General features: G+C 31.3%; 1 protein-coding gene across 1 annotated transcript; it reads right to left on the bottom strand.

The window, feature by feature from the left end:
* Positions 1–859: 859 nt before the first annotated feature.
* On the bottom strand, positions 860–25,490 carry LOC136977062 (46 kDa FK506-binding nuclear protein-like). The gene is made up of 2 exons (XM_067272503.1): positions 25,388–25,490; positions 860–1,991 (listed from the first exon to the last, which is right to left on the bottom strand). Exon 2 carries the CDS (start codon positions 1,954–1,956, stop codon positions 940–942), a length of 1,017 nt encoding a protein of 338 aa, XP_067128604.1. The 5' UTR covers positions 1,957–1,991; positions 25,388–25,490; the 3' UTR covers positions 860–939.
* Positions 25,491–26,236: the final 746 nt, after the last annotated feature.

The raw sequence follows: 26,236 nt of genomic DNA, 5'->3' as shown, positions 1-26,236 counted from the left end.
ACACCAGAGTTATTCGCTTGGCTAATCAAATAGCCCAGAGAATGCAAAAGCATCATCAGAAAAATATCCAATGGATCCTCAAATATCAAAATCCAAGACAACAGGAAATTGATATAGGTTCAATCACTTGTTGGGACAATCTCACCCATCCGAAATGCGCAACAGAAAGCAGTGAAATATGGCCTTACGTTAGTGTGACTAGACGTACCCAATTTCCAGGGACCGTCCCCGTTTTGCATTTTCAGTACTGGATTGTAGAATAAATCTTTGAATACAACAATTTTATTAACATGCCAATATTAATATCACCAATTTATAGATCAATAAATAAATAAATTTTAGACCCCATTTTTCCCGATTCCGAAATATGTCTCCAGTTGTGTTGTAAATGTTACGGTCGGCCAACTTAAGTACCACCACCAAATAAAGAATTCGAAATCATCACCCTGGAGATAAACAAGCTATAGAAATACAGTGCAGAAGGAGACCTTCAGACGGAAAAATGTCATGCTAAAGAGCGATTATATTGAAAAAATGATTTTTAAAATTGCATTATTGTACCTCCTTCATAGCTACTTTTATAAAAATAGAGACTATTTATCAATCAATCCCCATGCATATTTTTCTACTAAAATATTTTATAACATTTGATCATTATGAAGTTCTGAACAGATTATTTAAATGAAATTACATGTAAACTGTAAAATTTAACCACCGTTCGTCCTATATTTAACTTAAGAAATCATTACTATAAACGTTTGTGTAATTTTGACAACATTATGCAATTTTTAGTTAGTTTATATTTACTTTAAAGATGTTGTATACAATTTTATTAAAAATTTCTATATAAAAACAGAACTTAAATCAAACTTCATTTATTATCAATTCCATTTTACATAATATCTGAGATCACTGACATTTTGTGACACGAATTATGCTTTAATTTTCAGAGGCATTATCTGTATTTCCGTGTGCTTTAAAATTATGTTTCTTTTTCGGTCGCTTTTTTTGGGAGGAGAACGTTTCATTTTCTTGAAAAGGTCTTTCCTCTTCATAATTAATTTTGTTTTTTTGTGAAAATTTCTGTTTGTTTGCAATTTTCTTATGTTTCTTTACAGAAGAACAATTTACTTGTTTATTTAGTATCTGGTCCTCTGAAATCTTTCTGGAAACGGCAGGCGTAGAAGTTTTCGTACTCGACTGTTCTTCAAACGGGGAGAATGTTTCTTGTTTTTTAAAATGTTTCTTACTTTTGGGTTTAAAATGAGTGTTTGATTCTTGTCTGTGAACCTCTATAAAATTTTCATTTACTTCTTCAGCTGCATTATCTTCAGAATCACATTTGTCCTCGTCTTCGTCGTCACCCTCGTCTTCATTTTTAGATCTACTTTTCCCTAAAACAGTAATAGAATCTTCTAATGAATTACTTTGCATTTTGAAGTTACTTTTTGTGCCTTTTTTATCCTTTTTGGTATGTTTCTTTTTCTTGTTTACTTTCTGTGGAACCCACTCTTCATTGCTCGAACTATCCGAATCTTCCTCTACCTGCATTAACTTACTGTAATAATCGTCGTCGCCGTCGTCGTACATATTTTCGTCGTCGTATGATGTTTCACATTCGTCTTGAGAGTCTTCTGGATACGAATCATCATTGACTTCTTGTCTTTCGTCGGTCACGTAGCCAGTAAGATGAACAATACCTTCACCACTTAAAAAAAAGCTCACTTCTTCTCCCTCTACAAAAACAAGATCTAAAAGAACTTGCATTACTCTATCGTGCTCTAATGTACATAAAAGAAACTCGGATTTTCCGTGTTCAATCATAACAGAAACATATTTATTTGATTTCTCCACTTCTTTACTCATGGGTTCGAGTGCAGCCATAGACAAATGATACGACGATTCCACAACTTGGGAATATCGTTTTCCACTTTCTAATGTAACTCCCCAAAACATTTTAATACGTGTGTACTATATACCTTACAGGAAATCTGAAACAAAAACAAAAATACTCAATAATCATGTTTAAATATATTTGAAATACTCATTGCAAAATTTCATAAATTATATAAGCCGATTTAATCAATTAATATCAAATGATCGTCCCCAGTCGGCATCGTGTGTAATTTGTGCGGTTATATCTAAATTAATGGTTCTGAAAGCGAAAATTGGATGGAGATCTGGGTAGTGTAATTGGTAACACATTAATGTAACCCAAAAATGGTCTGTTAACTCGACAGATCATCTGACATTTACAAAATTATTTCTAAATCAATAACTATTGTAACTTGGGGTGAATAGAAACAAAATTCTGTACTTACTGACAAAGAAACTATCCAACAAATTGGGAATTTATCAATGTTATCTCTTTGGACATAATGTCATAATGTCTGTTGAAAAATAAAGTTTTTTTTTTTTAATGATAGCATCATTGTTCTGATTGTCAATCTTATTTACATGTTACAATGGTTGGCTATATACTTTCAATGTATGAAAAACTTTGCAAGTGTTTTATTAAAAGATTTAGCATATTAAAAAATTATATTAGAGTATTGTCCTAGTGTTATTTCACTAAAATTTCATTGAAAACATTCATATTTTGAATGCTTTTTTATAATCATTGATCTCTTTTTTGCAGCAAAACGATTCTAAATCTGTGGGGTGAATGTCGCAATGCTGGGGCAAAATTTTTTTTCTTATGACTTCTTGTCCAGACCAGAAGTTCATATATAGTTAACTGGAATCTCTGGCCCCTAAGCTTTCCATATGTGGTCTCACTTTTCATCTAACTCCATTCTCAAAATTAACAAAGGACATATGGTATCAGATGTGCGACAGTGGGAACATACAGGTCTGTAATTTGAAATCTACGGCCTAATGAAAATTACTATTTCTATTTGCCCCATGCAACTTTTTAAATACCAGCAATTTAAAATCCAAAGTAATCTAAGACCTAAATTTGAAGTAACTAAATAGATCTATTTGTATGTTCCATATTGGATGTTGATTTATTTCAGTTAGGACATCTCTCTGAAATTTTGTAACTTTTCTCCAGCAGACTGTGCATTGCCAGTCTGTTAAATTGATGGTGGTGGATTGTTTGGTGCTCTTCTACTGAACACCACAGATATTTTTGGAGACATGTAAGGAATGTTACTTTACGTATGGGGACGATGTTAGGAAACTATGCCCCCTTACCGGTAAATCTCTTCAACACACTTAAAAAACACTGTAAGTTTTCCCGACGACTTTAATAAATCGAGTATTTTTTAACAGATCTTTCATTTTTATTCATTTAATCAGATTTTCGGATTATCCAAGTGACTTGGGTAGATTTTTGTAAAAGCTTGTTTTTCTTTCTGTATAAATTCTGTAATAGAGGAAATATAAGACCTAAGTAATTAAACAGGCATTTTTTTATGAAGAAAAAGCATTTCTTTTACCTCTCCAGTTGTAAAATAGAAATAAACAAGACTATAAAGTTACTGTTTCTTTTCACTTTGTAGATAGGAGTGAAGTAAAAATAAGAAGAAAAAAACTATTGAAGTTGTTAAGGAGGATATGACTGACTTTTTATGAAACTTAAAAAGTCACATCATTGATATTATTGAAGTTATGTAATCATTTAGACAGAAAGGTGTTTCTATTAACCCCAAATTACAGTATCTAATATTGTAAATTTTCATTCAACCTTCTCATGTTTATAACACTTTCTAATTTTACACAGTTTGTTTCTCGTAAGTTTAACCACAAACTAGTTACACGAGAACGGTAAAAGGTCGTCGCGCTCCCCTCAAAAGATCGAACGCCATTAAAATCTGTCAAAGACGAAACATCTTTGCTGGTAAGGGACTCGAACCCACAATTTGATAAACTAACTTGGAAATTGTTAATTAATAAATAAACTGTCACTGGATTGACAGAATTTGTTAAGTGATTGCCTTTATTTACTTCTAGATTTTGTGGCAGTTTTAAAAATAATTATCCATTTACATATTAAAAAAGAAAACCATCTTTTAATATATTTTCATTTGCGCTAGTAGATATAAAACAAAACTTGAATATTTGAGTGTCTTATTTATATTGCATTGACATTTTTAAAGCTTAAAATATATAAATTCAAAATAAACAAGACCTATCTAATACATTATAAGTTTTGTTTAATATCAGTTATTTATCATCATCAGATATTGAATAATGACATAAAAATTATTTCTAAAAAATAAATGAAAACAATAGAATTTATTGTAACTTGCAAATACGTGTACTAAATCACGAGGCTAAGAACCATTACGATTAGACGACAAGTCTTCCTATTGAGTAATTGTAATCACAAGAGCCTGGCTCCCGAGATCGTTTCACTAATTCAGCTTTCAAATATTTTCATTCTCGAGGAAATCTGAAACTGTGCTCTATTCAGATAAACATTATTGTTCACAGAAAGAAAATAGAGTCCAAAGTATCCTGAAAAAGCCTTATATTGGTTTTAAAGGATCTAATCTTTAACCTCAATCAGATTGCTTTCTCTAAACAAATGTATCCATTCGATTCACAATTGTCTTCTAATAATTGGAACTACACCTATGACATACTACTCAACAAAAAGTGGTGTGTCGTAGTTGTAATTTCAACTTAACTGAGACATACCTCTTAGTGTGTCATATCCATTCGATATAAAGCCACTACATATCAATATTATTACCACCACCGAAAGTAATTTTTTGATTGATATTGGAAAATAACTAAAGATCTCCTACTCTCACCAAATGAATGTATGAGTTTAAACTGAGTTATCTGTAAAAAAACAGGCTCATCAATCTGTTCCAGTAACAACTAGCAACGGTACATTTATCAGAGAAAAATTGAAGAGGACAAACTCATTTCGTGTTGTTGATGTTCTTACGCACACTCTTGTTAGATCATCAATGTATAATCAGCTCCAAAACAGTTGTCAGCATCTCACAGTTAAGGTAACTTTTATCACAAGTTATTCTTAGACAACATTGCTCAGGAATTCTTAACTAATCGCAAATTGTTATCATAATCTTAAAACCAAGCCTTTGAGATATAGCTGAAATTAATTACTTATTTTTCTACGACTCTATCTTATTAAATTAAATTAAATAAACATATGCAAAAGACAAAAGCGGTAAAAATATAGATTTAGTTTAGAAGTCGGCAAAAACATTATTTTTACGTTACTATATTCCGACTTGGCACTGTTTATGTAGAATACTTCAGATCAACCAATTGAGGAAACCAAAAACTTTATTGATAGAATGTTTTTGACTGTATATGAGTAACTTTTGGTACAAAATCTTTGCAGAGTAGAACGCAATATAGGATAAGCTGATGCCGAAAGCCTGCGTTTTAAAACGATTGAAACTTTCAATTGTAAACGTTTATGCGTCAACTATAATAAAAATTAAATAAAATAATACAAGTTAATAAACCTAAAATAAAAACAAATTTAAGATAAGATAAAACATAAAAACAGGCTTCTCCAGAGTAACGCACATAAATTAATACAAATCTTTTACTAGCTTTTTAACCATTTTCGTAGCATCTATTTTATTTAGTAGTGGCAGCCTCCTCCTACAAATGTACAATATTTACAAAAAAAAAAAAAAAAAAAATATATCAAACAACCAACAGAAACTTATAAACAACACATAACAATAAACTTTATCAATCCAAACGTTACAAAACCAATAAATATTTGAAAAGATCAACTTCCTCTACGAACAAATTTAAACTGAAAAGATAAGAATTACCAATTAAAAATTAATATGAAAAATAAATATTCCTAAATTCTATCGCCGCTGTTTTTAAATCAAGAATAAAATAGGGGTTTAATTTTTGGACGTTAGTATAATAATTATGTACAGATACATACAAGACCTAAAAAAATCAACATATGATCAAATTGATGTATCAGTGATTTTTTTTACTGATATCAATAAAAGTTTACTACAGTAAACCTTCGTTATAGCGCTGCTCACTATACAGCATACTCGGTTATAGCGCGGGCGATATTCGCTACGCGATAAGCTCAAACACGTTTATACAGGTCCGTGCGGCGTTAGTGAGTAGCACATTTTATTGTTACAGCGTATTGAGTAATTGTGTATGTATTGAGTTTCTGCATGTATTTTGAATAGTGGTTAATTATTGTATGCATGATGAGTAAAAGAAAAGCTTGACATTACTGCTAAAGTAAACAGGTGAACAACGTTACACCGTGCCGCTCGATATAACACGGTTCACCTCATAACGCGGTTGTTGTTTCCCGCCCGACATGAGCGTTATATCGTGGGTCCACTGTATTAAAATCTACATTCATTTTCTTTTATTTTCAAAGAGTTTGCACACATTGCAATACTTTTAATAATAATAAAAAAAATTCAAACACAAAACATTAACATGGTCTCTACGTTACAAAATGGACGAAACTATTATTAATACATATGTAATTTCGCACGCTAAATTTATGACTAAAAAAAATATTCAAAATTTCAAAATATAAAAATAAAATTTCTAAATTAATCTTTTAAATTACCTTTTACATATATCATTTCTATAAATTTCTAATACAATAGAAATTTGATGATCCCGAAAACAATTTTAAATATTTAATGATAATATGAGTAGTACAAAGTACTAGAAACATTTTATGAAATATTGATGTAAAAATAAAAATAATCATAATACTGTATTTTAATTATATTATAAATCAGGAGCGAACAAACTATACATTCCGACAGCCACATTTAAGGAGTCGACAATTTAATAATGTCATTTTCAATGTAATATTGTCACGTCAGAAGTACCACGACAATGCTACGTCTTGGTTATCGTATTATACTAGGTATTTTGCTGCATAAATATCATGTGATTTTATTGCTTCTAACAAAATATTTCTATCATTTTTGAAAGAATATAGTTATATAAAGTATAGTATAGTAATGTAGAAAATCTCTGAAAGGTCAGATGTATGATATGTGATGCACTGACAATGTTTCTAAGTCATGCTTTAGCCACCATCGTTTCATATCATTTTTATCTGCTGAAAATGGTTACATAACTGACCAAAAATGTATAAAATACACAACCGAACCAAACAAAAATGTTTCATTTATTAAAATCTTGAAACAATTTGAAACTACCTTTGTGCTGTGCCTGATGAAGACCTAATGATCAGTTTTATCACTTTACTTTCTGCCCTCCCCTTCCAACCCTGCTATCATTTCTACCCCCTCTTATTATTTCTCCACCTCCTCTCCCAATCATCCACATCTATGCATTTGGTAAATTATCACAAGTCATTATTATAGATAATAGTTTTTTTTTTTTTTAACCTTTTTCATTAAACTATATCTTTTCTGTCTTCCTCTCTTAGATCTTCTACACACTGCCTCTTTCCATTAATGTAGCTGTTCTTAAGTCTCTGTTATGTTTTTTCATAGAGTCCTTTTCATAATTCTAACATTTTTTAACCTAACTAAAGGCCACACTTGTACCACTGGTTTTCACTATCATCTTTTTTCCTCTTTCATTCCTCAGAGCACTCATTCTTCTTTGCAGGTTTCCTTCCTGACCTAAATTTGAACCCTAATTCCTATTTTTTCTACCCACAAATCCAGAAAACGTACCCTCTTCTGTGATTTCTATGTTAACTTTACATACAATCCTAAACTTTCTACAAAGTGTCCTAATACAGATACCTTTCAAACAACATGGCACTTCTACAACACTGTTTCGCTCTAACAAAGTTCGAAAAGAGAAATCCTCCATACAAAATTTCATAATGTGCCTTTTGTCAGGTTTACTTAATGAAAATGGACAGTGCAATTTTTTCTTCCTTGTCATCAACCAAATGTTGTTGTTGCTTTCAGACTTTAGTCCTTAAGACTATTTACATGTTTTGTTTTTACAGATAAATCTTCGTATTTAGTAAAATTTATTTAAACATTTTAGGTAAAGGTTATTAAACTTTTTTAACCATAGATAAGTAATCATTTGTAAAAATGACAAACAAAATACAGCGCTATCTTGGTATTCAAACTGTTTCCAACTCAAACAATTCAGTATTCAAACACAAGTTCTGGAAAAAAAATCTCTTTGCACTCACAATTGAGAAATGCAATCCGCTAGAACAAATTTTCGATCGATGAGAGTTTTATTTTGGCATCCATAAAAATTTTTTATGAAAAAAAAAATGACATGCTGCTATTTCTGATCAAGATCAACAAAAAAGTTCAGAAGATGAGGATACTTTGTAAAAAGAAAATGTCCTCATTTAACCAAAATTAACATTAATGCGTAATACAATACTTTTAATTGTGATTAATTAATTATCGATTGCTTTAACATTCTTTGTAGTAATGAGAAAGAATGGTATACTTTTGTTAACTTTTGGAATCTAACCTTGTGTTTTGCACTAGTCCTTTCTTTCATATAGCATGGCACCTTTTCAGAATGTAACTACAATGTTATACAAGGGATACCTGTACTCTCCTTTACACCTCCTTTCCAAACAACACATATATCTATGTACTTAACTTAATCATACTTCTAACCTTCTCAAACATTCTTTCCTCAGCATTCCTTACTACAATTTTGACCATCAGCTCTGCTACGAGACCTAATGATTATTCATCTCTCTTTTACATATAAAATCTATTATTAAACTTGAAAAATGTATTGTAAATAACCAAGTATACCAATTCTGACCAATCTTTAAAGCACATGCATTCTATCTCTGTCTTGCCAAAAAGTCCCTCGGGCAACAGAGAGTCAGTTCTCGTATCACTGACAGGACAGGTATAGACCCAGAATCTAGCTTTACAGGACATCTTCCTTATCCATCTCTAAATGTTTCATCTTATTCACAAAAATCCAGCATATTTTTCATTTCAAATTCATATCCTCCAAGCTTCTCTTTTAAGAAATCTACCAAACTTTACTCAATTCTGTAAATGAGGAGGTCCTCTTCTCAATAAATGGCTCTAATTCACCACGGTTTGTGTGTTTTACAGAACCAAAAAGTCTTGGGTCTGAACAGTGGCGTAGTGAGGGGGGCAAGGGGATGTTTCATGCCCCGGACACCACTCGCAGAGGAGGTGCCCAAATGGTCTCCAAAACAAACTATATATGTTTCTGGAGGGGAGAGGGAGCGCCACTGGGTCTGAGACATTTATACTATTTTTGCGATCTTTTAGAAAAGCTGAATCATCATTTTTTAGAACCTTTCTTGTTTGCTGTCAGTCCTTTTAATTGTGTCCACCTCTAACTTCACACATTGTCTTCTCAATGTATGCAAAGCTTTCTTGCCAAATATATATTTGAAGCTAAAATAGAATGAGAAAACAAAAATATTCATTTGTTTTGTGTCTTCAGTATTCCAGATGCTACTCTACACAGTACCAATCAAAATTTTAACATTCACTGTAGCATTTTCCATTTCTCCTATAAGTTTTGAAATTGAAGTAAGAATACTTTCGTTTATTCTTATCAATAAGAAGATAAAAAAATATTTCAGCGGGGTGATAAACTTTTTATAATGTTTTTAATGCAGTGCCTAAATAATATATACGAGGCTACTTATAGTTGTGTAGAATGTTTTTATTATTGTTTACGTTCAAGTTAAGTCATGTTGAATATTAACATGTCTTTAAAAGAAACTTGAAATTAAAAAATACTTGCACATTTTTTAAATACTGTATGATCAGTTTAAAATATAACTTAAAGCTTTCATAAACACAACCGAATGATTGCCGCCTTAAATACTCGGGCTATAAATCCACTAATTTTAATCATTAATACGCAGAAATTTGCTACTAGAGGTAAATGTTAGGTACCATCTCTTATCTAAATTAATAATTACAATTTTTAAATAATTTAGAATCATCTTCATAAACTATTTTATATGAAAATTTTATTCTTATAAATCAATTGTATTAATTATTAATGAAGACTTTAATATACAAATAAATAATTTAATGCTTTTGTAATTCTAGATTGTATTAAACCTGACTTTCTATCATTTATTAGGGAGCATGGCCTTGCAATTTTGACAGTTTCTTTCTGAATTTAATTATATTCGGAAAGATCTTAATTTATATTTAGAAGTAGGGTTACATATCAATTTTATATAGTAACATATACATTTCATATATGCTTGACCTGCTTTTCATCTGAATCCTAGTGTGATTTTCCAGGGTTCCAATTGACCCTGTCACACATATAATGGCCATTTGATCAAGAAAAATCTGATCAAATTTTAATTTATCAAGACTCCTGACACTGATTAGGATAATAAATTATACATCCTAACTTGCATTTATAGTTTTCAGATCGGAGGGGGGAATGTGAATTAAATCGATAAAATTATACAAAATTATACAAAAATGTAGACATTTAAAATATAAAATATACGTCAAATGCTATTCTAGACTTCCCTTTTTGATATATAAATTCAAGATCAATTCACCATTTTACAAATCGACATTAACCCAACCAGAGAGAGAGAGAGAGAGTGTGTGTGTGTGTGTACATAACTTATACCATTTCTTGTCGATGAACAGATTCTTTTCTGACGTTGGACTTTTGTAAAATTATGGTGGGATCGGCACTTGTCGAAAGGCTCAAAAGGCAACATGAGAATTCAAGTCTATAAGGAGAGCAGATACTGATGTTAGACTCTCCTCAGTATCTGCTGTGATATGAACAAGGAAGGAGAGAAGAGCCTTAACTTGACTGAAAGAAAGACGAGAGTTGAGAAGAGAGCACTCGTTTTGGGGTGACCTCTCCCTTTTAAGCAAAAACCTCCTTCAATTAGAACTGTCAAAATAAGCTCTCCGTTCTTCTGATGCATGACAGGAGTTGGATGGTTCAGCATATAAGTCACGCAAAATCTCACGTTAAACTACAATTTTGAGAGAAACTGTGCTATCTTAATCTAACAGAAAGGAAGTTCCTTTTCCCATTTTAGTACATTTTAAAAAAACAAGTAAAAATTAATGAATTATTTTCAGCAAATTTAACAAAATTTTGTTAAAAATTAAATCATTATCTCTGGATTCTCACACTAACTACAGCACTCCTAATGAACAAAAGTGGCTCTAAACAGAAAATTCTGCTCTGCTTCCAAACCAGATTATCTAGTAATCATGGTAGTACTATGTATATCTAGGGACTGTACTCTCTCCTTTGCTACATAAGGTCACTTCTGTGACCACATACATTGTATCCCAACCTCACATACCTATTGTTAAGAAAGCCATTCATCTGAGTGCAGAGATTGTATATTGAATCAAGCTGTTTAGTTTCTTTTTCTTTTATGGAATTTTCTATAACAAGCACAGGCAACAAGTCAAGATGTATATGGTGAGGATGGCTTGAATCCCCAACACCCCTGCCCCAATCCCAAAAAACATGAATGAAAATATAACTTAATCAGTAATTCACTTTGTAAGTAATGATTTAGATTTGTGTGTTTAAAGACATTATAGTGATAAAAAATGACTTTCAGGTTGGAAAGAAGATCAATGGATATAAAAATATAAATTCCACAAGAGCCGAATTATCGGGCTAGAGTTGGCTATAATAAATAAATAATAAATAAGACAATTTGGCACTAGAGCTTGGCGTTAAGCGCCATCTCTTACTAAACTTAATAATTATAATTAAATTAAATAAATAATTTTAATAATTTGGAACTGGAGGAAAAGAAATCGGCCCGAAGCGGGACTCGAACCCGCAACTTCTGCTATCCGTGCAGACACGTTACCAGTTACGCTACCCGGACCTTCAGTCCGATCGCCTCCTCCAGTATAAATAAGCTAACATGACGACCATCGACGGTCATTACAATGCCGGCTGGGGACACATCAAGTGCCCACGTCCTCCCAAGGCACTCAACCGGCCATCGCAACCCCGGCAAGGCGTATAAATATAAATAAATAACAACTAACCCGTTAGAAAGCTATACATCCACAAGAGCCGAATTATCGGGCTAGAGTTGGCTATAATAAATAAATAATAAATAAGACAATTTGGCACTAGAGCTTGGCGTTAAGCGCCATCTCTTACTAAACTTAATAATTATAATTAAATTAAATAAATAATTTTAATAATTTTAATAATGACCGTCGATGGTCGTCATGTTAGCTTATTTATACTGGAGGAGGCGATCGGACTGAAGGTCCGGGTAGCGTAACTGGTAACGTGTCTGCACGGATAGCAGAAGTTGCGGGTTCGAGTCCCGCTTCGGGCCGATTTCTTTTCCTCCAGTTCCAAATTATTAAAATTATTTATTTAATTTAATTATAATTATTAAGTTTAGTAAGAGATGGCGCTTAACGCCAAGCTCTAGTGCCAAATTGTCTTATTTATTATTTATTTATTATAGCCAACTCTAGCCCGATAATTCGGCTCTTGTGGATGTATAGCTTATAATAAATGACTTTCAGGTTGGAAAGAAGATCAATGGATATAAAAATATAAATTATCTATTTTTTTAAATCAAAAAATTCTAGAATAAATTTCAGAGGGGAAAAAACAGTAGAAAATCAGCAGAAGTTCTTTCTATGATTGTTTCATGAAGTTACTAAAAATATTGCCAAAGTGCATATTAAAATAACATTTTAGAGATTTTTAGCAATTACATACTTAATTCCAGATTAATAAGTCGATATGTTTAAATTTTAACTATTTTATTTGACTAAGATAAATTAAAATCTATATCAATATATATATAAAATGCTAAAAAACAAGATCAGGATATAGTAGCGTCCCAGAAACTTGATATTCCGTAAAACTAGTCATGTCATTAAAAAACAAATACAGGTAATCTAATCTCTCTCTCTATCAGTTAACACTAGGATAGAATAAGTTATCATTCTTCACCAGCAACACTTGATACAGTAGAGTCCCGAAAACTTGGCCTGATGTGGACCGAAGGGTGGCCGAGTTTGTGAAAATGCAGGGTTGTCGGGAATGGGGTTAAAAAAGAATAAGTACGAGCGTTTCCTCAGAAAATACTGTACTGTACTTGTATGTATTGTTTGCTTGAGAATACAGCAGAGAATAAACTGCCCAAATACCCTTAAACAAAGGAAAAATACGTATTTATGAAGGCATAGAGCCTTTACTACATGAAAATGAAAATTAACGAATTCACAGTCATTCACATTGAGTTACACAACGGGGTTAAGAAATCGACTAACCCTGGCAAAGGCTGCAGGTAGACTGAACGGCTGAGCGCGCGCCGGCGCCAGACATGTAATGGAGCAGTGGGAGTGTGGCCAAGTTATTGAGTGCCGAGTTTTCGGGACTCTACTGTAATAGCATCAACTCCACATGTTAACAAAGAATATAAACCTTTTTCCAAGGTGCCACTGCAAAATGCCATGACGCAAATGTCACTAAATCAAAGGTAGCCACTGAATAGTCAATATTTTTTAAATTAAAATTTAACTACAAACAGAAATAATCACTATTGGATATGTAGTTAATACACACATGAATTCGTATATATATTACTAATACCTTTACATAAATTCTGCTACTTAGACTAGTATCATCGCTATGATGTAAAATTCTTAATTTTCAGTAACTCTCACCTTCTCATTCCACATTAAGTTGAGTTTGCAGGACTCTATTGTATTTTTTTAAATTATGAAATACAGAATAAGAAATGTATGTTATTTTACAAGTGTTAAAATTCGGTTAAATTCAGAATACAGTAGAGCGTCGTTTATCCGAAAGCTTTCCAGTCGGACTGTGTCGTGCTGAATCGATCGTTTTTGATACTAGATTAACTTCTAAAGTATAATTTTTTTGTTTTTATATTTTTCAATATATTCATTTTGGTTTGTACAAAATAAAGAAAAAATTTTTAACAATACAATAGCCTCGATTATTATTATAAAAATTTTCGTTAGGCTTAAAATTGACAAAAATTCAACACAAAGCGACACGCAACGGAGAAAAATTCAACATGAAGTGACATGCAACGGAGAAAAATTCAACACAAAGCGAGACGCGACGGAGAAAAATTTCAACATCTGATAGGTTAATATATTTTTTCGTACATAATCGGTTATCCGAACAACTCCAGTCCCCAATTGATTCGGATAAACGACGCTCTACTGTATTTTCAAGTAACTTTATTTTATATCTAAAACATATAGGCAGAAATGTATCATGAATTTCCAGCTTTGATTTTAATTGTTTTCTGAGCATAATACACATTCATGTAAGTAGTTAACAATTTTATTTTGGTCTACTTTAGCAAAAACACCTTTTATTGATACACCGAAAAAGATGACGCCATGGATAAAAATGTAAGAAAAGAAAGCTCAAAAGTGGTTAAAGGAATGAGGATATTTACTGGGATTAAGTGGTTTTTGGGATTTCACTCTCATCTTCAGATCCACAACATTCTGACTCTTTTAACCACTTTTGAGTTTTCTTTACTTAAGTCTCTTATCTTCTATTAAAATATGTTTAGCTGTGATACATTGTTTAGAAAACTGAAATCATACTTGGAAACTTTTATCTCACTTCCCATTGTTCTAATGCATTATCTTCTATGTTGAAACTAACAAATTGATCAATTTTTTCAAATGTTTTTTGTTTTAATTTAAATTTCTCTATTCTGCTCTGTTAAAAAGTATTCTTGAATTTATTTTTTTGTCATATTGAAAATTTTAACTGAATTTTGCTGTTTATAAAATGGATATATTTGCATGCATATATTATTATATGTAATTTATTTCCATAAAATGTTTTAATCATAAAATTTAGAATAATAAATATATAAATTAATAATAATTATTTTCATTTTGCTGTAATTTTTCAATTTAGACAGTAATATTCAGCAAAATTATTAAGTCATAGCATATTTTCAATGTTATAACATCCAATCATCACATTAAAATAAAATTTTAATGATTACATACAGTATATTAATATAAACTACAAAAATTATTATAATCGTTAAGAAAACAAACTGAGCTATTAAAAATATATCAGAACTTAATAATTTCAGCACTTATTACTGTTTATATTTGGGGCCATCTATTAATTGTGTGTGTAACTTAAGGGAGAGGGGTCACAGAAAGTACATTTTTATACAGGAGGAGTCAGGCATTGTCTACATAGAACTTTTTAGTGGTATTAGTGGCATACAGATTTGTTCTCTTAAGTCTAATTACTACTCGTGAATCAGTTATAAAATATCTGCAGAACTTTAAGTCATTTCTTCAATGTCAAGGGATTTCGGAGATCTGTGAACTATTATACATAAATTAAAGGAGAAAGGTTTGCCAAAGGAACATTGTTGTAACTATAAAGCAATTTTTATCTCATTATTAGCGAGGTTGAGGCCGAAGTTTTAAATGTGAAAACGTGTACGTCGGACGTTCGGCGCCGCTTTCCTGTAAGCCTAGTAGTTTGACAATGCTGTTTGCAAAGTCAGTGAAATCATGCTCAACATTCCAAACTTCTAGGCTTACAGGAAAGTGGCACTGAACGTCCGACTTATACGTTTTCACATTTAAAACTTCATCTTCAACCTCGCTATTAACATTGTTTTTTACAGCAGAGAGGGAAGGAGTCAAAAGTGGCTCAAAAACTGTACACATAATGAACAGCCATTATTTTGATCAAATGAAACTTATAATGATGATTCTACATTCAATTCGAAGCACAAAATTTTATCTTCATAAGATTATGGATGATTCTTAGTCTGAAAAATCAAGTTTCCATCAAAGAATTATGAAAAATACGACTTGATTTTGATAGTTTTGTCAATGTTATCTTATTAATAAACTATCATCTTTTTTTTCTTAAGTCTAATAGTTGAATAATTATAAAAGCATCCTTTAAAATAACTTTAAAAGGTTTAAAATCCAGAATAATATTTAAAAACTCTTTCCATCTTGTAATTAAGAAAGCCCTTCTTTGCATCCATTAAGGATTTGACTAAGCATACAACAGACTGGCAGCTATGGGGGTGCAAGATCCAACTAACATGTGAACAGGTTTAATGATGTCAAGTTATGCATGCCTAAATGTAGTGGTTGAAAACAAATGCAATAGGTAAATGTTGAGTATTAACGGTATACACATTTTCTCAACAAATATGCTGGAAAATTGTGAAAAATAAACTGACTTCTCATAGTTTTACTTTATGAGACAACTTGCTTACTAGTTTGTACTGTACATTCTTATCAATATTTTACCCTCAATTAATGTAGCTATTTCTACTTGTTCTAGATTTTCTGAGTTAGTACTGTACATCAAAATCTGTTGTAAGTAGTTGCAGATAACCTGAATTATGTAACATTCTCGTATAGCATAGTGGTTTATTTGGTTTGAAACTAGCAGAAGATAGGATAATTTCTGTTGTAAAAAATTTGATTATATTAGCGAGGTTGAGGCCAAAGTTTTAAATGTGAAAACGTGTACGTCGGATGTTCGGCGCCGCTTTCCTGTAAGCCTAGAAGTTTGACAATGGCGTTTGGAATGTCGAGCACAATTCCACTGACTTTCCAATCACCATTGCCAACCTTCTAGGCTTAGAGCAAAGCGGCGCTGAACGTCCGACATACATGTTTTCATGTTTAAAACTTCGGCCTCAACCTTGCTACTGATTGTGATCTTTTAGAATTGACTTCTACTGCAGCTTTTTCCCCAAAGTTAAAACAGATATTTGTTAGACATATCTAATGTTACATATACAGTATAGCATCATTCCATTTGAACATAAGTTGAAAGTAGAAAAATCTTTATTAAAACTACAAAGTTGATTCTTGTAAACCAACTATCACTCTAAATGAGAATGTTACATATAATCCAAGTTATCTGCAATTACGTATAACACATTTTGACAAACTAATTCAGAAAATCTAAAAGAAATAGCTACATCATCTGAGGATAAAATATTAATATGAATGTAATGAGAAAATTTCCTCAAATAATAAAAAGTATGAGAAAATGATTTTAAACATGATTGCCAGACAGCAGAAAGAGTTTTAAAAAAAATCTTCCAACTTTTTATTTCGCAAGAACACGCATATTGCTAACACACAATGTACACCTATTTGCTTTATTTTCACTCACTACACCCAAGCACATACAAATCATTCATGAAAATTTCAGATAATTTGACCTGAATGCAAATCAGTCCTCCAGAGTGATAGCTCTGAAATCCCTCCACTAAGAGAATCATTTTATATTGAGACATCTTTATTTGCAGATAAGCAATCGGTCATTATAAATTCCACTGCAATTTTCTCTCTATATAACAATGAATTGCATTCTGAATACTCAACTCAACACTATTGTTATTTATACCTGAAAGATGAAGTACCACTGTAATTTCGTTTTCTATTTCGGCATTTCCGACAACGTAATCAAAATAAATTGTCGAGAATATTTCCATTACTGTTCAAATAAATAATCAATTGAGATATTTGATTTAATTACATCAGCTTTTATAACATTCTTTAAATCAACGAATATATAATAATAACTAAATAAAGTCATACTTCGATCAATATGATAATGTTACTGTGAATAAATTTTACTCACCTGAAAAACAGTGATACTGTAACTGTTCGACGATCAACTGTAAAACAACTGCTTTATTTTTTAATATGGATAGAAATATTCTTTATTTTCAAATTTTCTACACTGTAATTCACACAAATATAATGATTTTTTTTCCATCTAATATAACAATATTTTGATTCTTTGCAATATTTAATTTAAAATCAAACGGTTGCTTAAAGGAAAAATCATCTAAGAATCTAAGTTTTTCTCCATTTTAAAAATAGATTTGACAGTTCAAAATTTATTTTATATTTCATTTTATAGTGTTATTAATGTAATAAAACTTCAAATAAATTAAATGAACAAAGAAATAATACAGATTTTAATTTTAAAACAAAATAGGGCTGTACTATAGATTACCACCTATGGAATTTCGGGACTGAGTATATTTCTGAACTGAGGGGACCGAGTTCAACGATACCCTACTTTTGGACCGGAGACGAAAAATAAGAAAGTTATAATATTTATGATTTCTTGCCTTTCACAGTGCATTCCATGCCATTTCAGATTTTTCTGCCGCCTAGAGGCGACGTCATCTCCCAGAGGGGTAGGTTAGGTTTGTTAGACAAGCCGCAATAGCAGTACGTAGTACTAGCTGACCGTGAGCTATAGCAAGCATGTCGGCGGCTGAGGGGCCGTAGGCCCAGAGGTCGAGGAGCGCAAGGGTGTGCAAAAAGGACTTAACTCCAACTGCAGATGATCAGTGTGCTCATGGATCAACATCTGCCTCTGCTAAAGGTATATATGGCCGTCTTGCTGGACTGTCTGTTAAACACGCGATAGGCTTTGTGGAGAGAGCGATGCAACTCCTGATCATTGCGTGATCGCCAGAAAAAAGTATGATAACTTTCTTATTTTTCGTCTCCAGTCCAAAAGTAGGGTATCGTTGAACTTGTCTCGGTCCCTTCAGTTCAGAAATATACTCTAAGTCCCAAAATTCCATAGGTCGTAATCTATAGCAGGGGTGGCCAACAAGTCGATCGCGCTCGCCCGGTCGATCGCCAAGCCAATTTTGGTCGATCGCTAGCGATGTCTTGACTTGATGTATTATATTTGTAACCGAACGCAACTGTATGCATGCAGTTATGACTCGACTCATAAGCAGTGAGTGCACTTCGTACTGAAACAGTGTATAAACATAGTGTGTATTTCACACTTCCCCCTCCCCACTTAGACTATGCCTATGACAACAAGTCGATCACGACACATTTTTACGATGAAAAGTAGATCTTATGTGCACTAAAGTTGGCCACCCCTGATCTATAGTATCCCCCAAAATAGAATATCATCGGAAACAAACAGCAGAATTATAAATTTTTTCTAATTCCAGAAAATTTTGCTTACTCTACAGCAGTATTTCCCAAAGTTTTGACATCAGTAGATTTATTAAGGGTAAAGAAAACATCCTTTTCTATGGGTAAGTGGTACAGTATATAGCCAAAATTGCTGCATTCACCTTAAAACCTTTCACATATAACTTTCCATATGTAAATGGAGAGTGCACTTTGAGAACAATTAATTAGACAACAATTAATGACTATTACAACTTTTTATAAGCTTTAAGTTATTGTAATGTACATTCCGGTCAAGCATAAGATAAAATTTTAAATTATTTTTCAAAAAAAAATATTAAAACCATAAATACATTTCTTAAGAGAACATATTGTTAAGGTGTGAAAAAGATTTGTTTAACAACAAACTAATTAAAGTGAAAAAATTAAATAGCAAACATCAATTTTTGAAGCTTCAATGTAGCAATCACCTAAAGTCTATTATTAATGTAATTCAATCATCATAAAGGAGGAATCTCAAACCCACAACTTGCATTAACTGCTTAGTATAAGAAAAAGTGTTAATACTCATGAAAGTTAACTATAACTGAAATTCTGATTACAAGTAATCGTTATTTTTCCAAAATTTTTATTATTTTTCTCTCTTCAAGCTTTCAGCTTCAACATGTGGCTGATAATATAAAATTCATTATAAGTCCTAACCAGTGCTAACCATGTCAATCATTTTAATTGTTATTTTCTAGTGGTACAATAATTTAAATTGTTGACATTTCTTACTTCAATTATTCAATAATTATTGTTAAAAACAGTACCATAAAAACAACAGAGAAATAATACTAAATAAATTACTATTAATTAATAATACAGTAATACCCTGAGTTACGTAACGTGCGACTTACGTAAATTCGCAGTTATGTAAAATGTATATCTCAAAAATTGGAAAATAATCTCAGTAGAATATTATGTAATTTTACAATAAATTATTCTATTCCAAACATTCATTCATTCACACTCTTTCTCTCTCTCCCTTTCTTTCTTTTGCACTGATTTATTACTTTATTGCTTTGCTAATCCTCTACTTTTCAGTCTAATTGTAAGCACGTACACAAGCGTACTGAGCACGCTTTCTCGTAAACAAGATTTTCTACAGTACTATACAGTACTCAGTGAAGGTCAAGCAGTGAAACAGTACATGGATGATGATAAATACAGTATTGAGTTATTAATTACACAGTCACACTTAAGCAATTTACAAATTTGACTTACATAACCCTGGGTATTACTGTACAAGGTGATATTAAATCTGTCAATTTCAAATGACAAGTAAAAGAGAGTAATAAATTGTAAAAACTTTATTTGGCTATTAATGGAAGACAACACACATGCATTTAATTAATATCACATACTGTATACGAACATTAGCACTTCTCGAAAATAATGTCTGCTATATGTTCTTCACCCACATGGATGCATTCTTATAGGCAACATTGAAAAGAGTCTATGACACTTATCATCATATCCCATGGAATCTTGCATATTTTCTGATGGATGGCAGTCTTCAACTCTTCTACTGGTGCAAGTGATGGGCAAAGATGCCTTCCTTCAGGTACTCTATGGTAGTCCAGAGGTGTTAAATCTAGGGGGTGGATTGGCCAGTGCAAATCACTGAAGCGAGAGATCAGATAATTGGGAAATAACTCTAGGAGTAAAGCCATACTTGTGTGAGCTGTGTATGCTGTTGCTCCATCTTATTGGAACCAAATTGTGTCAGTCACATTTTATGCTTGTAATTCTGGCATTAGGAAATTTCACATGTTGCCATAGCAGTCAGAATTCACAGTTACTGGATCCTGAACAATCATCAAAAAGTAGGGGCTAATAATCCCATAAAATGTCCAATGCACACCACATTTTCTGTCTGGGTAGAGGTTTTTCATAAAAAACCTGAGGATTTTCAATTGCCCAATATCTCGAGTTTTGTTTATTAACAAATATGTTGAGAATAAAGTTTGCATCATCTGACATCAGCAGTGGCTAGAGCAACATAGGTCTTGGTCCTCCTTGCCAGAATGAAGGTGATGAGTGTGTTCTTCTTGTCAATGTTCCATAACTCCTGCATCATCTGCAGTTTATATGGATGGAACTGAAAATCTGCCAGCAATTGGCTAAAAGAACATCTCTGTAACAGGACAATGTGAACATACACCATACTCTCTGGCATGAGAGCGTGTCTCCACCTATGCTCTCTATTGTTTGACCCATCTTAAAATGCTGTGTCGATATCACAGCGTCTGCTGGATATCTGTAACAGATCCTTTTGAATAAACACACCCACTGCCACAATCCATGTTTCCATCAGTTAGCTATATGCACTAGCCTGTACGAATTATAATTAATAAATCTTCACATTATACATATTTTAACTGTTTTAACATGTCCTTTAAATCAAAAATTTCTACTGATGCTCTCAATTACTTACTCCACTTACTGTTATAAGTCAGCTATCATCAGTACAAGCAAATAAATGAAAAATGATTATAATAAGCAGATTCTACTGTATTATAATAAAAAAAAAAAATCACTAATATTAAAGGATATCCATTAGGTAATGAAACCAAACTTCAAGATTTAAAAAAGCTATATCAGACTTCTGCCAGATGAATTTACTTATTCTAATAGTTGTCAATGATTTTTAAACAACATAAAAATGAATTCTAATAACTTTATGTCATCTCGAAAGTATGTGATAAGATAAAATACAACAGAATTCTTACCCAAGTTAATGTGGGCTGATACCACATCAGGTAAATGAAAATTTGGATAAAACGAACAGTTGTGACCATTTCATATTAAAAGGATACAACATGATTCTTTTTCCTGCTTCTTGTGATATTCAAGAAAAAGACTAAAGGTTTATTAAAGATGTTGCAACACACCTACGTTAGAAGTGCAGTTTAAGAGGGGATTATCAACTCACAATCAAATTCTAACAGTCTTGCTGAGTAGTCAAGGTAACTAGTAGTACAGTATTTACATGCTAAAAACATTCTTTTATGAATTAAGAAAATCACTGTTAATCAGCAAAATCAGTTAATTGGGACTTGAATGATCAAGTTTCTAATAAACAATTAAACATAGAAACTGTTTGTTTTTTTTTTTTATAAATAATGTATTTGACAACTATTAACTTCTTGTAAATGTGAAAATTACATTGTTCTTATCAATATTTTTAAACACGGGAAGGTTTCTCTAACAATACTTATCATCTACAGAAAAATTTAGATTTAGTGTCCAAAATTCTTTGTCATACTACAGTACAGTAGAGCATCGATTATCCGACTTAATTGGGGACTGGGGTTGGTCGGATAACCGAAAAGTATGAAAAAATACATTATTAGTATAGTGTATTAGGCCTGGTTTAAATACTAGCCTCTGTCTCATGGCCGAGCCAGTGCTGCCAGCTAAAACATGCAAAAATTTAACAAAAACATTAAAGTAGCCAAGACATAACCAAATATTGTAGCGCCACATCACTAGCGGACATTTGAATTTGCCGACTAGAACGCGGTTGGTTAACCGATAAGTCGGTTAATCGATGCTCTACTGTATTTGCATTTTGTTCTTCAGTAATAATTCGTCTTTTATTTTTTACAAATTTTTCTTCATTAATCCTCTTTCCAACCTGAGTAACATTATTGATTTATGGAGTTGACCAATATAAAAATTTTTTAAACGTTATCACGTCTACTCTTCAAGCGTTCAGAAATGAGGTATAAACCACCATGTTATAATTGATTACATATTGATATACTTTGGAAGAAAAATAAATGCTGTAATTTGAAATTTTTTAAAGTACAATTCATAAATTTTACTATAAAGAAATATTTAAAAATAGCTTGTTTCAAATATATTGTAATATTTCAAATTTTTACATGCATTCCTACTTAAAAAATGAAATTCGTCTTTGGGATAATAAAAAATATATAAAAAAACATTTTAAAGTAATGCTTTTTATCTGAATAAAAAGCATTACTTTAAAATGTTTTTTTTTTTATATATATTTATTTTTTTACTTTTTAGTTATACTATATATATGTAACACTGAACTATCGAAATTCTTTATGTACAATGTTCTCAGTGAGACTGGTTTCGATTCGATACAAAAAAAGCTTTAAGTCATTTCAATTTGATGTAGCGAGTGGGTTAATGTTACCTTAGGTAGCAAAGATGGCAGCTCGTCTCTAATTCCAGCAAGGAAACAGTGGGACGCATGTTCTAACCTAATCTAACCTATTCTAATAAATTACCATAATTATTAGCAACCAAATTATTAGAATAAGTTAGGTTAGAACATGCGTCCCACTGTTTCCTTGCTGGAATTAGAGACGAGCCGCCATCTTGGCTACCTAAGGTAACATTAACCAGCGAGGGATTAGTCCTCGGCAATAGAATGCTACCTTGAACAAGACAGCTTCTACAGCCTGCAAAATTGCTGATAAGGTGATTAATAAAAGTAGTGAAGATCTTTTATGTATATTTTTTATATTTTCTTAAAGATTAAAGGTGTACTTTAGCTATTTGGCGGAATAATCATATTCTTTGTGTTCACGTTTGTTCCCATGTGTAGGACAGCAAATAATGGTCAATTAAAAATGTACTGTTGTTGTTGGAAATACATTTGTGCACAAGATTTGAACTAGATCAGAAATTGGAAAGTAGATGAATTGAAACATTTTACATGGACAGACAGACAGAGTAAGTTAATAAAAAGCTTTAAAAACTGGTTGAAAATTGGAAGTAAATCTTGAATTTAAAATATTCCAACTTTAAATTGAAAAATTTATAAAAATAGTATTTATTATACTCAAAGTAATACAATGTTAACTGAAATATGTTTTGTGATCTCCATCCATTTGTTAGTTATTTACTTTCCGTATGATTTAAAAATCTGGCAACGGCACTTTCCCGGCACTTGAACAAAAAATTACAAGAACCAGAAAGAAGTTCAAAAATCTTCAATTATACTGTGACTTAAAATTTGAACAACGACGAAAGATTTAAAAGAGTAATCTGGTTGAATTACGAAAAAAAAATATTTAAAAAACACTGAGACACATTAGCTCAAACTATCTGTTATGAAAATTTTGTAGTTTAAAAATAATTTTTTATATTATTACTGTTATAAAAAGGCAAAAAGGCTTAATTTTGAGGGTAAAGATGAGATTTTAAGAATATTGTAAAATAACAAGAAAAATTCTCATTAAGTCTGACCCCCACTCAAGATACAATGCATGATCACCCAGTCTATCTACCCATCCTCTTGTCCTTCAACCATCAAAATTTATCATCATCAATACCCCATATCTTGCAGTTTCAAAATTTTTGATTTATCCATTCCTAAGATACAATGCAAAATAGATACTGTCAAAAGCATACAAATTTTATAAGGGTTTTTTACATTTTTGGGCACTTGGAGTGTCAAAAAATCAAAAAAATGTGAAAAAACCAGAAGGGTCAAAATCTGACTAATCGTACTCTTTCTATGCCTATGTTATATTCTATAACAGCTGAGAAAATAATACATAAATTCAAATAAGTATGACTAGAGCATTTTATATAATGAAGTGAAATGAATGTAAATTCTAGAATTTCTATAGAGAAAACATATATTTAAAGTCTAAAAAATATAGTGTAAATAATAATCACTCAGATAATGTAAACAAGAAAGATTTGCCAAAAAGCAAGAGAAAATTTATGTTTAACATTGGAAACATACTAAGTCTAAAAGCTTTAAATTGTTTTTTGCATTCTATTTTCTGTTTAAATCTCATTAAAACAAATATTTTTTTATGCTTTTAAATTTATGAAGTCTCGTATATTTTAAATCAAATAAATTCTTACTGCTTAGATTAATTTAATGAAGAAACTATTGAATCAAACCGGTTATCAAACAAAAAGCAATTTTTGTTATTAACTAATTATGTGAAACTTCTTTTATACAGAGTACATAGTAAATTCCTTATACATCAACATGTGAGCAACGCACAACATACAACACACAGTAATGAATGCAGCAGAGACACAGGAAAATGAGAAATACACTTTATAAACAAATAAGAAATACACATTTTACTATTTGTGCTCAACATGTACAGTACATTTGTATTTTGTGCTTTCTATTCGTGTATTTCGCACTCAATTGGTTGTGCTCTACAACTTTGTAATTGTTTTCCAGAAGGAAGCGGTAACATCTGAGTTTTACCGGTAGGGGTGCTGCAAGCAGTCTCATCTTGTAGTGCATAGTCAATTTACTAAACTATATAATACATTCATAACTGCAGCTATTTGCATTCATCAGTTATGTGCGTGTATGAGGACTTTACTATGCACCCTGTATAAAAATAAAATCTCTAAAATTTTAATAGAAATATTTATCTATTCATAAGTTATAAAATAATAAACATTTCACATACTAGAAATGGTTCTTCTAAGCAGACCAAAATTACTGTCCAAAGATTTTATGACTATTTTTCTAAAGGAAGAAAATGTTCTCAAAGCCATTCAGATCTATAAACCTAAAATAAAAATTACACATTAATTAATTAATTAATTCAAAATTAATTAATTCAATATTATTGTATAACAATAATATATAAAGTATAATTATATTTAAATAGTAAATCAAAATATCAATTGTGAAATTTTTAGCTTCATAAAATTTGAAATTTAACTTGCTTTAAACAGGATTTAATCCACATGATAATATACGGACATATTTTAAACAAATAAACTAATCCATTATTTATATTAACATAAAAATTAGTTATGCAACAAATATTCGGTTACTATTCGGTCGAATACCGAATACCTATAAACAGGAGTAAGAAATAACAAAAACACAGTAAATTAATCATTTTTGTAACTTTTATTAATGCTGAACATACATTTCAAGTTTGAGAAAGTGCAATTTTCTGCTTATTTTTCTAAAAGATCAAAGGAAAAGTAATATAACTAAGTTATTTTTTAAAAGATCAAAGAAAGGTAACAAATCAAATGAAAACTACCTACTTATTATGTAGTTTAGTCATCTATATACTCGTATATAAAAGAACAAGTCCCGACAGGATAATTAACGCAGAGCCAAAACTACCGGTACTAGAAACTTAAAAATTTGAGGGTGTGTTCCTTTTGTAAAGTTTAGGTGTGCTAAGAAAAGATTTTACGAAATTCAACCCTAAAGGGGTGAAAAAGGGTAAAAATTTTGTATGAAAATTTTTATTGTGTGGGCACATTAGATCGAAACTTAGGTCATAAAATGTGAA

The sequence above is a fragment of the Centruroides vittatus genome, unplaced genomic scaffold, assembly GCF_030686945.1.
Source record: "Centruroides vittatus isolate TY-2023 unplaced genomic scaffold, ASM3068694v2 contig_1112, whole genome shotgun sequence".
Lineage (NCBI taxonomy): Eukaryota > Metazoa > Arthropoda > Arachnida > Scorpiones > Buthidae > Centruroides > Centruroides vittatus.
Note: the sequence above shows the minus strand (reverse complement) of the source record. Positions and strands in the feature narration are given on the sequence as shown.